Source organism: Hypanus sabinus, chromosome 2, assembly GCF_030144855.1.
Source record: "Hypanus sabinus isolate sHypSab1 chromosome 2, sHypSab1.hap1, whole genome shotgun sequence".
In the NCBI taxonomy this organism is placed as follows: Eukaryota; Metazoa; Chordata; class Chondrichthyes; order Myliobatiformes; family Dasyatidae; genus Hypanus; species Hypanus sabinus.
The window spans coordinates 29,186,396-29,201,591 of NC_082707.1; the positions used below are offsets into that span (position 1 = coordinate 29,186,396).

Consider the following 15,196-nt stretch of genomic DNA (forward strand, 5'->3'; position numbering starts at 1 on the left):
ATTTATTGTGTATGCATTACAGGTTCTCCCTACAAAGGGCTCTTGTAAATTACTGGTAATGTTCATAAGCTGAAATGCAAATATGAATCCAGTTCCCAAGTAGTAGAAGATATATGTATCCCAGATATTCCTTTTATTCCGTATGAGTAGACCCCAACCTGATGGCACGAATATCAATTTCTCCTTCCAATAGAAAACATTCTCCCACCCCACCCTCCTTCATCTATTCCCCACTGTAATATTTTACCTCGTCTCACCTGATTAATACTTCCTCCTTCCCTTTTTCATACAGTCATCTCTGCTCTCCTACCAGATGCTTTCTTCTCCAGCCCTTGACCTTTCTCACCTACCTGGCTTCACTTACCACCTTCCAGCTCGCTTCCTTCCCCTCCCCCCCCCCCCCCCCCACCTTTTCATTCTGGCATCTTCCCCCTTCCTTCTCAGCCCCAAATGTTGACCATCTATTCATTTCCATGGATGCTGCCTGACATCCCGAGTTCTTCCAGCACTCGGCGTGTTGCTGTGGATTCCTAGCATCTGCATGTTTATGCTGTCTCCCAAGGGTTTATATATGTAGAGACATAAATCAGGCACCTGTAATCTGGGAAGAAGCTCTACTTAATGAATCACGATAAGTGTTATATCAATATACACAAGGTAGAGTTCCCTGCATTAATGCATTTTCTTTCAAACTAAGTGCATGTGGTTTAAGTGCTGTCTGTGGAGCTCTCCCACTCATTCAATGATTTCTATTACATAGACTGAACTACTTTTAAGAGTCCCTGCTCAGAAAAGATAATATTTTGCAAAGTTTTCAAAATAATGATGCCAAACTGCCCCCTAAAAGAAATTTAAAATCCAGTTTTCTTTTATTTTATTTTATTCATACAGGTTTTAAGGCATCCGCACGAAAGACATAATTCTGCAAAGGTTATAAAATCATTTATGGTCAGCCTGTGTTATCTCTGATCTTGCTTCCTAAATGTTTCATTTGTATTCTACGTGAACGTTAACCTGTGTTAAATCCATTAAATATGTACACAGCAACAGCACATTAAGCTTTAGACATTCACTTGGAGCAAAAATCACAGCACAAAAACAACAAAGACCGCCATTATTCAAAGTTAAGTTGAGCTATTTACAGGTCCCTTATTATGGCATGATGTCTTATATGTGCATAAACTGGTCCAACAGGGGGCTGGGCAGGGGCAAGGCAGGCAGCTATGTATTTAGGATTTATTTTAATACTTGATATCTGGAAGCACATGATGCCACCATAGAATGCCATCTAGCTCATACCCCCCTTCAAAGTGGTCACACATCTAAAATGGCAGGTCCAGCGCATTATAACAAAACAAGACAACAGAGTAGTCATCGTGCAAGCTCGTCCATTCATGCTATTCTGTTACATGAACTCTGAAAGCTACCCGACCCAAGAACCTGTCTCGATCATCATTATTCTTCAGATTGGTACCAGTTATCTTGCATTCAATCATTAAATCCTTGTTGGTGTCATTGGTGCTCAGCATTAGCTTTACAGCAACCAGAGGCTGGGAATAGTTAACCTACAAAGCAGAACACAAAAGCAAAGATTAGACATTTCAATACTTGCACTCTTCAGGGTACTTTCCACTGGATTTGAGGTGGTGAACTGAATTCTCCTACATGAGAGCAACAATAATCATATGACATGGTACCATAACAACTAGCATTAACGCTTTAGAATGCCAGGACTTGGGTTCAATTCCCACCGCTGTCTGTCAGAAGTCTGTACATTCTCCTTGTGACTGCGTTTGTTTCCTCTGGGTGCTTCGGTTTCCTCCCACATTCCAAAGACGTACTGGTCAGTAAGAATCACTAAGTATTAGGCATGCCAGAAACATGGCAACACTTATGGGCTCCCTCCTGCACAAACGACGTATTGCACTGTATTTTTCAATGTACATGTGACAAATAATGCTAATCTATCTTGAGTACAACACAGTAACAGTTGCTCTGACCCTTTGCATCCACACAGTGTTTTGCCCATCTATGTAAAGCCAATTTGCCCACAATAGGTCACTGCCTAACTAAGCATCTCTTTTTCCTCACACCTTAAACATATGACCTCTTGTGTTTGATATCATTACTGCCTACAACAGGATTTTAACCATCCTAACTGGGTGACAAAGATGATAGCTGAGGATAGGGCACTGAATATCCTGTCCTGATGCACGTTTTCAATCCACCTCATCCTTTCCTGCTTTGGACACTGCTCACCTCACTGAGCTCTTCCAGTAGATTGCTGCGGTAGGGGACTGGATGTTTTCTACGTGAAATTCAGTAAAGCATTTGACAAGGTCAACATGGTCAGCTGATTCAGAAAATTAAAATCACATGGGATCTATGGTGAGTTGGTAAATTGGATACAAAATTGGTCACAGTAGATACAAGTGGTAGAGGTGTCTTTCATTATGATTAATGGTGTTCCACAAGAATTAGTATACAATATATAATGATCTAGATGAAAATGCAAGTGACTTCATTCATAAGTTAGCACATGATATAAAAATTAGTGAGGAAACGGGAAGTGAGGAAGGTTATCAAAGCCTATAGCAGGATATAGATTAGTTGGAAACTTGGGTGGAGAAATAGCAAATGGAGTTTAACAAAGACAAGGAACTGCAAATGATGGAAATCTGGAGTGACAAATAAAGCTGAGAAACACAGCAACTACAAGGGGGAAATATACAGTCAATATTTCTCACCAAGACCCTTCAGCAGGCCTGGATGAGTGTGAAATGTTACATCTTGGGAGGTCAAATAGAGGAGGGAAGTATACAGTAAAAAGGGGCATTGACGTTCAGAAAGATCTTGTGGCACAAGTCCATTGTTCTTTACGTGAATACAACAGTAATGACGGTTTACAGCATTTATTGATCAGGGCAATGAGTATGAAAGTCAGAAAGTCATATTGCACATGTACAAAACTATCACTGGGTCACATTTAGAATATTCTGTGCAATCCAGGCTGCGAAACAAGCAGGATGTGGAAATTTTGGAAAAGGTGCAGAAGGTACCATAGACTTGTACAGGGAAAGGAGAAGACCATGGAAAATATTTAATTGGGGCAGGGGTAATTATGATGCTATTAGGTACGAACTTGGGAGCATAAATTGGAACTAGAAATGAACAACAGAACATGGAGGTTGTTTAGGAGCACATGCATGGGGTTCTAGATAGGTGTGACCCATTGAGGCAAGGGAAGGATGGTAGGGGTGAAGGAAGGATGGTTGACAAGAGCCATGAAACATCTAGTCAAGATGAAGAAAGATGCTTACCTAACAATTAAGAAGCAAGAGTGAGAAAAGGTCACCTGGAAGATGGGAATTAGAAGGGGAACATATGGCCTTGGCAAGTAGGATTAAGGAAAACACAAGGCTTTCCACACATACAGGAGGAACAGAAGGATGTTGAGAGAGAGGGTAGGACCAATCAGGGATTTTAAAAAAAGGAATTATGCCTGGAGTCAGAGTAGACAGGGGAAGTGCTCAATGAATATTTTGCTTCAGTGCTCACCAGTGAGAGGGACCTTGAAAAATTGGAGGTCAGCATACTACAGGCTAAAATGCTGGAAGATGTCAACTTTTTTTTTTAAAAAACAGGACGTGCTGGAGATTTTGAAAAGCATTTGGATAGACAAGTCCCTGGAGCCAGATGGGATATTCCTCAAGTTACTACAAACAGCGATGGAAAAGATTGCTGCGCCTTTGGGGATGTTCTTTGCAGCCTCTCTGGGCACAGTAATACCACCAGAAGTTTGGAGAATGGCAAGTTTTCCCTTACTAAGAAAGGTAATAGGGATTATCCTGGGAAGTACAGACCAGAGAGTCTTACATCAGTGGTCGGCAAAGTATTGGAGAGGATTCTTGGAGATGGGATTTGGAGAAGCATAGTCTGATTGGGGATAGTCAACAGAGTTTTGTGAGGGGCAGTTATGCCTCACGAACTTGATTAAATTCTTTTCAAGAAGTGAGGAAACAAAGTGATGAAGATAAAGCAGTGGACGTGGTCTATATGGGCTTTAGGAATGTGTTTTTTTTCTCAAGGCCCCCCATTGTAGGCACACTCAGAAAGTCAGGAAACATGGGACATACAGAGATTTGGCTGTATAGATTCAGAAATGGTTTGCTCACTGAAAGCAGAGGATGGTAGTGGATGGAGCGTATTCTGCCTGTATGCAGGTCAGTGACCAGCAGTGGATCTGTCTTGCTCTTTGAGATTGTTATAAATGACGTATAAGGAATTGGAAGGTAGGTTAGTAAGTTTGCAAATGACAAGGAGATTGGTGGTGTTGTGGATAGTGTGGAGATACAAGGTTGATAGCAGGATTCTTGGCAGTGTGGAGCAATGGAAGGATCTTGTGGTCCATGCCCACAGATCCCTCAAAGTTGCTGCTCAAGTTCAAAGGGTGGTTAAGGAAATGTTGACCTTCATTAGGTGGGAAAATGAGCCATGAGGTAATGTTGCAGCACCATAAAACTGATTAGATCACACTGGGACACAATGTTCAGTTCTGCTCACCTCATTATAGGAAGGATGTGGAAGTTTTAGAGAAGGAGCAGATTAGATTTACCTGGATGCTGCCTGGATTAGAGACCATGTGTTAGGAAGAAAGTTTGAGCGAGCTAAGGCTTTTCCCTTTGGAGCAAAGGAAGTTGTGTGGAACTTGATACAAGATGATGAGAAGCACAGAGTGGACAGCCAGTGCTTTTACCCCAGGACAGAAATGTTTCCCCCACCCTCCTCAGAATTTGGTAAGTGCTTTGAATGCACTGCTGGGGGTGATGGTAAAGTCAGATACATTCAAACATTTAAGAGTCCCTTGGGGACATGGATAAAAAGAAAATGGAGGGTTATGTGGGGGGGAGGGGGTTTAAATTGATCTGGGATTAGGTTAACACAAAATCATGTGCCATGGTGCCTGTACTGTGCTTTACTATTGTATGTTCTATACTCTAAGAAGTTTACCAGGATGCTGCCTTGATTCGAGTGAATTAACTATAGGGAAAGACAGGATAGGCTTGAACAGTTTGGAGAGGTTGAGGAGTCAGCTGATGATGTATGTAAAACTAGGAGACGTATAAATAGGGTAGATCAGGGATTCCACAGACCCCTTGCTTAAGGGCATTGGTCCATGGCACAAAAAGGGTTCAGAACTCCTGGGATAAATAGTCTTTTTGCCAGGGTGGAAATATCATGTACCAGGAACACAGGCTTAATTTGAGAGGGGAATGTTTAAAGGAGATATGTGAGGCAATTTTTTAATTTAAGTAGAGAGGAGGTGCCTGTACTGTATTGTTAGGGATATTGTAAAATCAGATATGATAGCAATATTAAAAAGGTACTTAGATAGACACATGGAGAGGCAGGGAAGAGAGGAATATGTAGGGAAGTGGGATAGACTAGCATCATATTCAGCACAGACACTGTAAGCTAAAGGATGTGTTCCAATGCTATGATGTTCTATGCCTCTTATAATTTTAATGCAGGTCACCCCTCTGCTTTATTTGCTGCAGGAGAAGCAAATACTGTCTACCCAATCTCTCCCCATAACTAAAGTCCTTCCATCCAGGCAACATCTTAGTGTATCTCCTCTGCACTCACTCCAGCACAACCACATCCTTCCTATAATGAAGCAACTAGAACTGTGAACGGTGTTCCAATGTAAAATCTCTGCAAAAAGAAGTCCCTCAGTCCACTGGAGCAGTCATTCAGATGACTTGCAGATTTGTCACATAAAACACTTAGCTAATAAAAACACGATTAATGGACTTCAAACGTAGATTTTCCCAGCACGTGCAGTCAAGAGAACTGCAAAAATTATACAGATAACTTAACAAATCTCAAAAAAAACCCAGAACATTCAAAAATAATAGTAAAGTTGAAGTGAACTTACATGTGCTTTTTTGCCATAATACGGATAGTACATTTTATCAAATGATCCAAAGTACTGCATATCCACGTTTGGTTCTTTCTGCATAAAGACAAAATAGTTGTTTAGATCTGTCATTATAGTCAGTTACAATCACCCTATTGTTCAGAGCACCTTCAACACAAAGACAACAGTTCATAACTTATTACACACTGGAAGACACAACACATTCAGCACTTACCAGCAGGGCTGCCATCCACATGAATGAGTGAATATTTTATCCTTTCTTTAAAATTCATTATAGATCCTCTGATCCAAAAATAAAACCTACTTGCTTTCCTATTACAGATTCATACAGATCAGCTGCACTTTTAATGTAGTTATGTACATGTATTGAATTCGCATGTGCAAAAATCATCACTTTCTGAAAACTGTCCACTAGCCTTGTTACTGAAGATTAGTACATGGACTGAAGAGCTATGTTATAGAGGACTTATGTAAATTAATGTTGCTCTGTAAGGCATTCCAAAAGCAGGACAGGAAAGGAGGAGTCATCATTGAGGAAAGGAAAGTGTTAAACAACTCTGGGTTGAGGCAAAGTGAAAGATTTTTTCTGCTGACTTTAACATGGTGTTTGCAGAAGAAAATAGTCTCCCTAAAGCTATGTTACTGTTGTGTGGAATATTAAAACCTGCACTTGCTGCAGCTTTTGAAGTTATTATTTATTGAGTGTGAGAGCCTGAAAGTACAAGAGATTTTACTTGGTTGCAAGTTTATAGTGTAGAAATAAAATAAAATGTATTTTAAAAGCAATAGACAATAACTCAATATTCAGCAAATATTGATAAGTATGTTAAAATTTCAAAAGCCATATACATACAGTATTTGGAACTAAAATTGTGCAAGATTATCAGGAACAGAGTAGTTGAAACTAGCTTTACAAAAGGGAATGGTTTTTGAATCGACATATAATGAGATACCCAACAGGCACCAATGTAACTGGAATGCTATGTACAGATATTTTTAATTGGAGGATACAGATTCAAAACACTTAAATTTGCCAACCTACCTTTCCTTAAACCAAAATATTTTCTGAAGCATTTTGAAAGGGTTGGGCATTTTCCGTGGAGAGCCAGAGATTTATATGTAGTTGTTGATGTGAAAACAAACCTCCTAATTCAGTGATTTCATGCTACTTAACTGTAACTTCAACAATAGTTTCCAAGCAGTCGCTTAGGGTTAGCTCAGAAAGGACTATATGAGCAAACATTTATGTTGTGCATTTAATATCTCAATAATATGTGAATAATTTTGCATATATATTGATTGAATAAGCATTTGTGTTTGTATAAATAATTCATCATGGATTATATGTATAAATGCATGAAGCATATGTCATCATGCTACCACATGATACATATGCACCTTGCTGAAAGTAAACGTGAAGTTAGACTTACATTCTGGACTCCCATGTCTTCATTTGAATTAGTTTAACATTTTGAGTTTACAAAACATAATATTGGTGATGAGGTATTTTAAAAATGAACCCGAGATGGCTATCGACCTGTTGAAGTGCAGCGAGGCGTTCAAGGTAAAAAAAAAATGCAGCCCAGTGTGTTTTCTTTGGAAGGGAAGACACAATTGAGTTTAAAGTAAGAAAAAAGAAGAATTCATGGGTTCATAAAGAGTGAGTACTGGGTGATAATAATTATTTTTTTAAAAGAGCAAAATTGGCTGGCTACAGCAGAAAAACAGACATTTTATTACACAACAAATAACTGGACTTTATATACTGAGCAAATTGAAAAGTATTTTGAAGCACATTAAATTGCCAGTTAGAAATGAGTACCAATTTTGCTGAGTGCATTGGGTTTAAAGGCATACAGTCTTCAAAGTTTAAGTACTCCAACCATCACTAGCAGAAATTAGCTTTGATGATATTGTCAAAGTAATGCAGGAGCATTTAGAGCTGAAGCCGTTGCTGATTGCAGAATGCTTTAGGTTTCATAAGTGAAATCAAAAAGATTGGGAATCCATTTCAGCAAATGAGGCTGAATTAAAGAAGCTGTCTGAGCATTGTCAGTTCAGGAACGGCCTTAAGAGATGTATTAAGAGATTATTTAGTTTGTGGAATCTTAAAAGAAAGCATTCAAAAAAATGGCTTGTAAATGAAGGACACCTTACATTTAAAAGTGCAGTAGAAATCACTGTTTCAATGGAAACTGCAAACAGATGCAATTGAGTTGCAGTCAGGAATGAAAACAAGAATGAACAAAATTGTATCCTTTAAACAGAAACCAGCCTGGCCAAACAAGTTGTGTTACTATTGTGGCAAGGGCTCGCATACACCAGACCAATGCAGGTTTAAAGGCAAAATTTGTACGAAATGAGACAAAGCAGGACACATACAAAGAGATGTCGGGCAGACAAAAATAAATGGACTACACAGGGAACAAAATAAAAGATCAAGCTGCATTTTCAATAAGAGCAATTATTTGTATACTGTTGTAAATGGCTGTAAATCTGGAAGAATTTCTAGATTTAGAAATTTCATGGAAATTCCATGTTAAGTTCCATGTTGATGAAGAATCTGATAATGATGAGAGTGACACAGGACTGTGTACCCTTGAGATTCATAATGTGAAAATCAGCAATAGACAAGCAATATGACTTACACCAGAAGTGAAAGGCAAATTAATTAAAATGGAATTAGCCTCCACTTCAGCTGTTTCAGTCATTTCACAAAATCAGTTTGAGGGGCATTTCAAAGATACCAAATTGAAGCCTGCAGATAATCAACTAAGAACTTATACACGAGAAAAGACAACTCCTGTGGGAATGACATTCGTAACTGTGCAACACAACAACCAACAAGCCACATTGAGCTTGCATGTGGTAAAAACAGGAGGACCAGCATTGTGGGGATGTGGGTGGTTGAGACAACTAAAACTTGATTGGAGATCCATCCACTATTTACATACAACATGCCCTGTAATGAAGGCAACTGAAAGCAAATTAAGAAAGGTACTAGATGATGCCACAACTGTCTCCATGCTAAACACTATGAACTGTTGCCCAACAGAGGACAAGTAAGGGTTGGTACCAAACCCTGTGCCTCTGTTTGGAAATCATATTGGACCAAGGAAGGACCATGCTGCTCCAAGGAATTGTGTAAGTGATGAAAGCAGTGTTCTGACTTCACCAGGTTTTATAGGTAACCTATCTGAGAAAGCCTCTGATACATTAATCAGGCGGTTATTTGTGAAATGCGTCTTGGTTATAAGCTGGATGAGAGTTCACAGAGATTCAGGAAGCTTGCAGACATTTGGCTTTTGTGAGTATGAAGAACCAGAATCGACTCTGCATGAACTTCGTGGGAGACAAAAAGCTGCTTATAACAGTAGATGCAAAGACCAAGGCCTAACTGATGAATGGAAGGATAAAAAGCAATGGAGATATGAAATAAGAGCTTCCGTCAGACGGGGAAACCAGGAGGAGCAATCAGATCGTAAAAGGAGCAATCGAAGGATTGATAAGTGAAACTCCAGTGAACTAAATGCACCTTCCCAAGATCAAGATGCACAAACTAGAAGAAAGGTGGCTACCACTGTCAGAAGCATTTCCTGCAGTCTCAGAGACAACTCCTGTAACCACCACGGAGGAGGCCCCAGAAAATGAGATTGTTTTCACAGAACATATTTCACTGGCTGAGCAGTGTGATTCCCTAGTCAAGAAAGACATTATCAACACAAGAACAAGAAATCTTCCACATTGATAAAATGGGACAATTTATAATTTACTATGCTGTGGATGTCTGTAAAGAGTAGTTGTATCATAAAATATACTGTATATATAATTGAGATGCATTCTCTATTGAGTTGGAGTTTATAGCTAAGCAGAGAGGAGTGTTGTGTACTTAATATCCGAATAACATTTGATTAATTTTATATATTTAAAATTACCCATTCTTGTTCATTTAAATAATGCATTACTGGTTACATACATATGTGAAATACATACATCATCACACTACCACGTGATACATGCGCACTTCACTTAGTTAACATGAGGTTAGACCCACACTCCTGGTCTCCCATGTCTTCCTTTGAAATAGCTTAATGTTTTGATGTTACAAAACATAACAATTTATGAAGTTATACACTATATTTTATATATTTTTTTAAATTATTAAACATTCCATGGGCAATACCATTGAAAATCTGCCATATTCATCACATCACAGAAATAGGGTTCTATCTATTACAGCAAGAATAATAGTCAAAGACTCAATTGACAGATAATATTCCCTCTAAGCTGCACAGAAATCTTAAACATGGATTCTGTTATAACCTCTCCCAACCAAATCAAGCTAGCATTCTGACAATTTCTTTGTATTTGGTTCAACTTTTTCCAATGATATCCTCTCTTTAGACTCTGATGGATAACATATCTGTAGGCCAAGCCTCAGTAAAATGGTACAGCATGTTGGGTGAGGGTGGAGTGTAAATTTGATTATGCAAATACAAAGGTATGTACGCTAGTATTCCTGCCATACTGCTTTTCCTTAACCAAGGCAAGTGGTTTGGAATTTGTTTTTCAGCTTATCACTGTCTATTGAGCCTGGAAGCACAAGCACTCTCCTTTGAATTTTCAGGGCTTGCATTTGATTCTCCTTTCTCTCTCCCCACCCAGACTCCCATAACCTGCTTCATCAATATACAGGCTGCATCCCCTGCTGATGCACCATCAATAAGTCACTCTGAGATGCAAAGGCGAGGTATCTGCTTTTATTGACTGGAAGAAGGAACAAGCAGTGAGTGACCACCATACTACATCCTGGAGACTGAGAGGCCAGGCTCCAGCCTCAATAGCCTTTATACAGGAGCCACAAGAGCAGTCAGCAGGGGGCGTGTCCAGACAGGTATATGTAGTTCACCACACCTGCCCTCTCACCCAACCCAAACTTCTTCTGAAAAGATGCAAAGGCTGGTGTTGCTACCTCTTTAAGGGGAAGATTGTCAAAGGCAAATTGAGTACTTCAGTTAATCACAATGTATAGAAGAGGCCCAAACAGAAATTTCAACTGTCCATAGACCTTTTATTTTAAATATCTGATGGGCCAATAGTCAGCCAAAGAATGAATCCAAACCATATATCAGGATTAAACTAAATGGTATTCCTCTCTGGAGGGAGGTGGAGACAGGTTATGGAATATGCACCCACATTCCCCTCCCCACCTCCATCCCACTTTCCTCCAGTGTCTCTAAAGACACTGGTCACTATAGATTCACAGTCCAAACCAAAGAACGGGCTCCAGGTTTCACAGCAGACTTTCAGAGGCTACAGAAACATTCCTGGAAAGTCTTAATGCTGCACTTTCTGAATTAACAATTACCACCTCAAAAATGCTGCCTGACCCAAGTATTTATGACCCTGTGTCCTTATACTCAGCACAATACTTTATTGCTAGGAGGGAAACAGGGAGAGAGGCATCACAAGGTCTTGTCAACTTCTATTAACCGGCATCTCAATCAAGTACAGCAACACCCAAATCCTACAAAGTTAGTGGCCTAAAAAGAGTGAAACAAGAATTACTTTTTTTTTGAGTGAGAATGCTTAACATAGGTGGGATAGACCTAAAGTAAGTGAATATAAAGAAACTACTGTAAGTTAATCTGTGTATGCTAAAATTTATAGTATTTTGAAAAATTAAATAACATTTTGTTCATTTTAAAGGTAAAATATAATTTTACTTACCACAATATTCCTCGTGGCAGGGGAACTGCTTACCTCTTCTGGTACATCTTACTTTCATTCTTTCTTGATCTGCCCCAGTCTTTCTATTTCTGATCTATTATTTATTATAGACATCTGTATCTCCAAATCTACCAATGCTGCTCACTGCTTAAGCAAATACTTACACACTTCTGCACCCTTACTGTGTCTTTCCCATAATGATTTAACTCCCAACTGGCACAGAAAGACTTGAAGGTCCAACTCTTTAATAAGTTCAAGAGGAGTCTTGATTCTTTATTACTGGGCAGCTGAGACATGCTCAATAAGCAGTGAAATTAGTAGCTAATTTAACCAAGGGAGCAGGGACTAACAGCCATACAAGCATTATTGGTCAACTAATTGAAATGAATTAAAACAGATCTACAGGACATAAATGGACAACTATAGAAAAGAAAAAGCTTTTGATATCTAGATGCAAATTCAAATTTATTTTATTCCAATATATACAAATATCCACATATGAAATTATATTAATACTAAATTATAATTGCATATGAACTAACTTCAAATTTTCTCCAAGTCAGTTAACCAAAAATTAAGGAATTGTTATGTAATACAAGATCATAAGACATAGGAACAGAATTAAGCATTCTGCCCATCGAATCTGCTCCGCCATTCCATCATGGCCAATTTATTATTTCTCTCAACCCCATTCTTCTGCCTTCTCCCCATAACCTTTGACACCCAGATTAACCAAGAAACTAATCAGCCTCTGCCTGAAATATCATACATTCTAAAATACAATTCCAGCATAATAAATCTCTCTGATAAGATATTTTATACAAATTACATATATACATATACATAAAATATGTGTGCCAATATCTAATACTGTTAAACACAAACCATTTCAGGACTGTAGGAAAGACTGCAGAACATGGCTGCATCTGGTCCTGGACAATGCAAAGTCTTCAGCTTGTGGTCATGCCAGGAGGCTTTAGGTCAGGCAGATCAGAAAATAAGAGTATTAAAATTAAAAGTTCAAATATACCAAAAAAAGAGAAATAATTTAAGTTTGGGATGTAGCGTTTAAAACTGGAAGCAGTGGGCATACTAGCAAAGCAGCTTCTAAAAGTGGCAATTCTGAATCAATTTGCCGAGTTCATATTGCTAAAGTTCTGAAGTTTAACATCTAAAAGATTATTCCGCATACTTAATCCTATGTTAAATTCATGTTGCTAATGTAGTGAATTTCTGAAGTTTAAGATTTGAAAAAATTTTTCCACAAACTTAGACAACAACACACACAAAATGCTGGTGGAACACAGCAGGCCAGGCAGCATCTACAGGGAGAAGCACTGTTGACGTTTTGATCCTGACGAAGGGTCTCGGCCCGGAACATCAATAGCGCTTCTCCCTATAGATGCTGCCTGGCCTGCTGTGCTCCACCAGCATTTTGTGTGTGTTGTTGTTTGAATTTCCAGCATCTGCAGATTTCCTCGTGTTTGCTCCACAAACTTAGTCCTGTATCAAAAGTGAAAACAGTTTTACTGGATTTGCTGGGGGAAAGAGGCTGGTGGGATTAGGTGTTGGCATTCAGGGGAGAAAAGGTGCACAACCACAGGTGTCTAACCAATTATGACCAATTTTAGCCAAGACATGGAAGGCACATCTAAAGCTATGAAAAGGTTTAACAAGAAGAGAACCCAACACACAGTTGGTTTACAACTAACCTTGGACGAACAGTTCACTGTAGGATTACTTCCTGCACCTACTTCTAGTCCAATTATCTAGAACAGAACAGATCACAGCAATGAGCTCCCAAAAGCAGCTGGTTCAACAACATTTCCAAGCAGATACTTGAGAGGTACTTACCCTATTCATTTTAACAAGGACACATGGTCTTCCCTCACTATAGCCAAAAGTTCCATTATTTATTCCAGAACATTCACCAAGCATTGTGCGGTTAAATTGACAGGCCTTTTTCTCCAATATATTTTCAGGCTGTGTAAGATACTTTCCGGGATGGCAAAAAATATTCTTTTGTGCTTGTATCAAATCATCATAAGCTATTTAAAAAGAAGCATTTCAGTAAATATGAACTATGCACAAAAAACACATTGAAATCATTTTAACTCAATCAATACTTACGTTTTAGAAAGCCGTCAAGAGCTGCCACATATTTTTCATAAGACTTAGAGTCAGATTTGTTAAATACAATTTCTAGGGAGGATCCTACTTTTGGCCTAATCATAAGACCTGTAAGTAAAGGAAATATTTCAATAAGCATATCTGATTATACAATAAATTACATATTGAATACTTCTTTAACATTCAATTGCATTCCCTATGGGAAAGATTTGAATGCCTTCTACGCATGCTTAGAAAGGGAGAACACAACTACAGCTGTGAAGATCCCTGCTGTACCTGATGACCCTGTGATCTCAGTCTCAGAGGCTGATGTTAGACTGCCTTAAAGAGAGTGAACCCTCACAAGCAGAAGGTCCTGATGGAGTACCTGGTAAGGCTCTGAAAACCTGTGCCAACCAATTAGCGGGAGTATTCAAGGACATTTTTAACCTCTCACTGCTATGGGCAGAAACTCCCACTTACTTCAAAAAGGCAACAATTATACCAGTGCCCGAGAAGAATAATGTGAGCTGCCTTAACGACTATCACCTGGTTGCACTCACATCTACAGTGATGAAATGCTTTGGGAGGTTGGTTATGACTGGACTGAACTCCTGCCTCAACAAATTGCAATTTGTTTATCGTCACAACAGGTCAACAGCAGATGCAATCTCCATGGGTCTTCACATGGCTTTAGACCACCTAGGCAACACAGACACCTACATCAGGATGCTGTTCATCAACTATAGCTCAGCATTTAATACCATCATTCCCACAATCCTGATTGAGAAGTTTCAGAACCTGAGCCTCTGTACCTCCCTCTGTAACTAGATCCTCGACTTCCTAACCATAAGACCACAGTCTGTGTGGATTGGTGATAAAATATCCTCTTCACTGACATCAACAATACCAATCCTCATAGAGGGATCAGAAGTGGAGAGAGTGAGCAGCTTCAAGTTCCTGGATGTCAAGATGTCTGAGGATCTAACCTGGTCCCAACATATTGATGTAGTCATAAAGAAGGCAAGACAGCGGCTATACTTTATTAGGAGTTTGAAGTGATTTGGCATGTCAACAAATACAATCAAAAACTTCAATATTTGTACCATGGAGAGCATTCTGACAGGAGGGGCTACTGCACAGGACCGACAGAAGCTACAGAAGGTTGTAAATCTAGTCAGCTCCATCTTGGGCACTCTCCTACAAAGTGCCTAGGACATCTTTAGGGAGCAGTGTCTCAGAAAGGCAGCATCCATTATAAAAGACTTCCAGCACCCAGGACATGCCATTTTCTCACTGTTACCATCAGGTAGGAGATTCAGAAGCCTGAAGGCACACACTCAGTGTTTCAGGTACAGCTTCTTCCCCTCTGCTATCTGATTCCTAAATGGATTTCGAAGCTTTGGACACTACCTC

The 15,196-nt window shown here is 39.2% G+C and overlaps 1 protein-coding gene across 1 annotated transcript in view; it reads right to left on the reverse strand.

Moving 5' to 3' along the window:
- Window positions 1–846: 846 nt before the first annotated feature.
- The window catches only part of atp1b3a (ATPase Na+/K+ transporting subunit beta 3a), a 46,939-nt gene continuing 32,589 nt past the window's right edge, over window positions 847–15,196 (reverse strand). Inside the window, exons 3-7 of the mRNA XM_059993923.1 lie at window positions 13,802–13,909; window positions 13,526–13,719; window positions 13,384–13,440; window positions 5,939–6,016; window positions 847–1,565 (exon numbers count right to left, since the gene is read on the reverse strand). Of these exons, the coding sequence (XP_059849906.1) occupies window positions 1,398–1,565; window positions 5,939–6,016; window positions 13,384–13,440; window positions 13,526–13,719; window positions 13,802–13,909 (605 nt within the window). The 3' untranslated portion in view covers window positions 847–1,397. The remainder of the gene's footprint in view (window positions 1,566–5,938; window positions 6,017–13,383; window positions 13,441–13,525; window positions 13,720–13,801; window positions 13,910–15,196) is intronic.